The sequence below is a fragment of the Limulus polyphemus genome, unplaced genomic scaffold (assembly GCF_000517525.1).
Source record: "Limulus polyphemus unplaced genomic scaffold, Limulus_polyphemus-2.1.2 Scaffold1567, whole genome shotgun sequence".
Lineage (NCBI taxonomy): Eukaryota > Metazoa > Arthropoda > Merostomata > Xiphosura > Limulidae > Limulus > Limulus polyphemus.
The window spans coordinates 52,669-53,930 of NW_013667177.1; the positions used below are offsets into that span (position 1 = coordinate 52,669).

The window sequence follows — 1,262 nt, forward strand, 5'->3', positions numbered from 1 at the left end:
AAACGTTACTGCAAGGTTTTTTTTGAAGCAAGGGAAAATGTTTCAGTCGCAGAGTGTTTTCAAAGTGTTATGTGGTTGGTCAAATTGACCAATCCCGTATAGAGATAGGTGGAGAAAATAACAGATAAAATATAAAGTTTTGCTGGAAATAAAACGTTTATAATATACTTAGGAGGTTTTAGGGATTACACAAAAGAAATTTGAGATGAAGAAAAGTATATTTAATCTTAACATGAAAATTACTTTGCACACAGACTATTTAAAACAAATACTCAATATATTCATGGACAAATCATTATTTTAGTTTATTAAAATACTTCACTAAAAATATGATTTTTTGTATGTGAAAGACTTATAATGTTAGCTGCCAAATTTTGTGAAGATATACACACTATATTGAAAATTAGAAATACTAAATCTATAAAGACTTTGAGGTATCATTATTGACAACAAATTATTGTTCAGTATCATCATAAGCTGTATATTGATCAAATTACATTTACTACTCATTACAAAATAGTTAACTGTCTTACAGGTGAATAAATGGTCTTGCTTGCTTGTCAAATGTTATTATTACATTCTATACAGAAGTACTTGTAGGTATGTGTTAAGAATCTTTTCTGTCATAAGCTTTTCATATTTAAGAGACAATGTCTTGTTCAATCTTACAAAGATAGAAAATAATAATTATATTTTTTAAACTTGTAGAAGTTAGACAACATGATTGGAACTTTAGGTAATCATCCACAACATAGTCCATTGCTATTGGCCTGGATGTTGGTGCGTTTTTGGATTAAGGATGCTTCATCGACAAACTCAAATACCTTTCGTCACTTGGGAAATACAGCTCTTCAGTTGGATGTGTTTGAATATCTTTGCAGAGCTTTACAAACACCAACTCTCTCAGGAAATGGGGTATGTAGAAAAAGTCCCAGTAAGGATATTTCCATGGTAAATTTACAGTAGTTGTTGAAGAGGTATATAGTGTAATTATACACCTAGATTACCATAATTATTTGCTTAAGAATTTCCTAATTTTAAATAAAATTTTAACCATTGTGTAGGAAGAGCTTAAGGAATACACTTTTTCTTCATACAGTGTCAAAAAGGAATGAGGTAATAATAAAGTACAAGTATATACATCTTAAAGAGAGTTTTTTTCTTACTGATTTATTCCTTTGAAGTTGCCCCCCTAGTGGTTCAACAGTAAGTCTAAGGGCTTACACTGCTAAAAACCAGGTTTCAATACTTTTTGTAGACAC

General features: G+C 30.0%; 1 protein-coding gene across 1 annotated transcript in view; it reads left to right on the plus strand.

Annotated features, from left to right (window-relative positions):
* The first annotated feature begins 720 nt into the window (after window positions 1-720).
* The window catches only part of LOC106464133 (nucleoporin NUP188 homolog), a 112,407-nt gene continuing 111,865 nt past the window's right edge, over window positions 721-1,262 (plus strand). Inside the window, exon 1 of the mRNA XM_022391813.1 lies at window positions 721-915. Within this exon, the coding sequence (XP_022247521.1) occupies window positions 721-915 (195 nt within the window). The remainder of the gene's footprint in view (window positions 916-1,262) is intronic.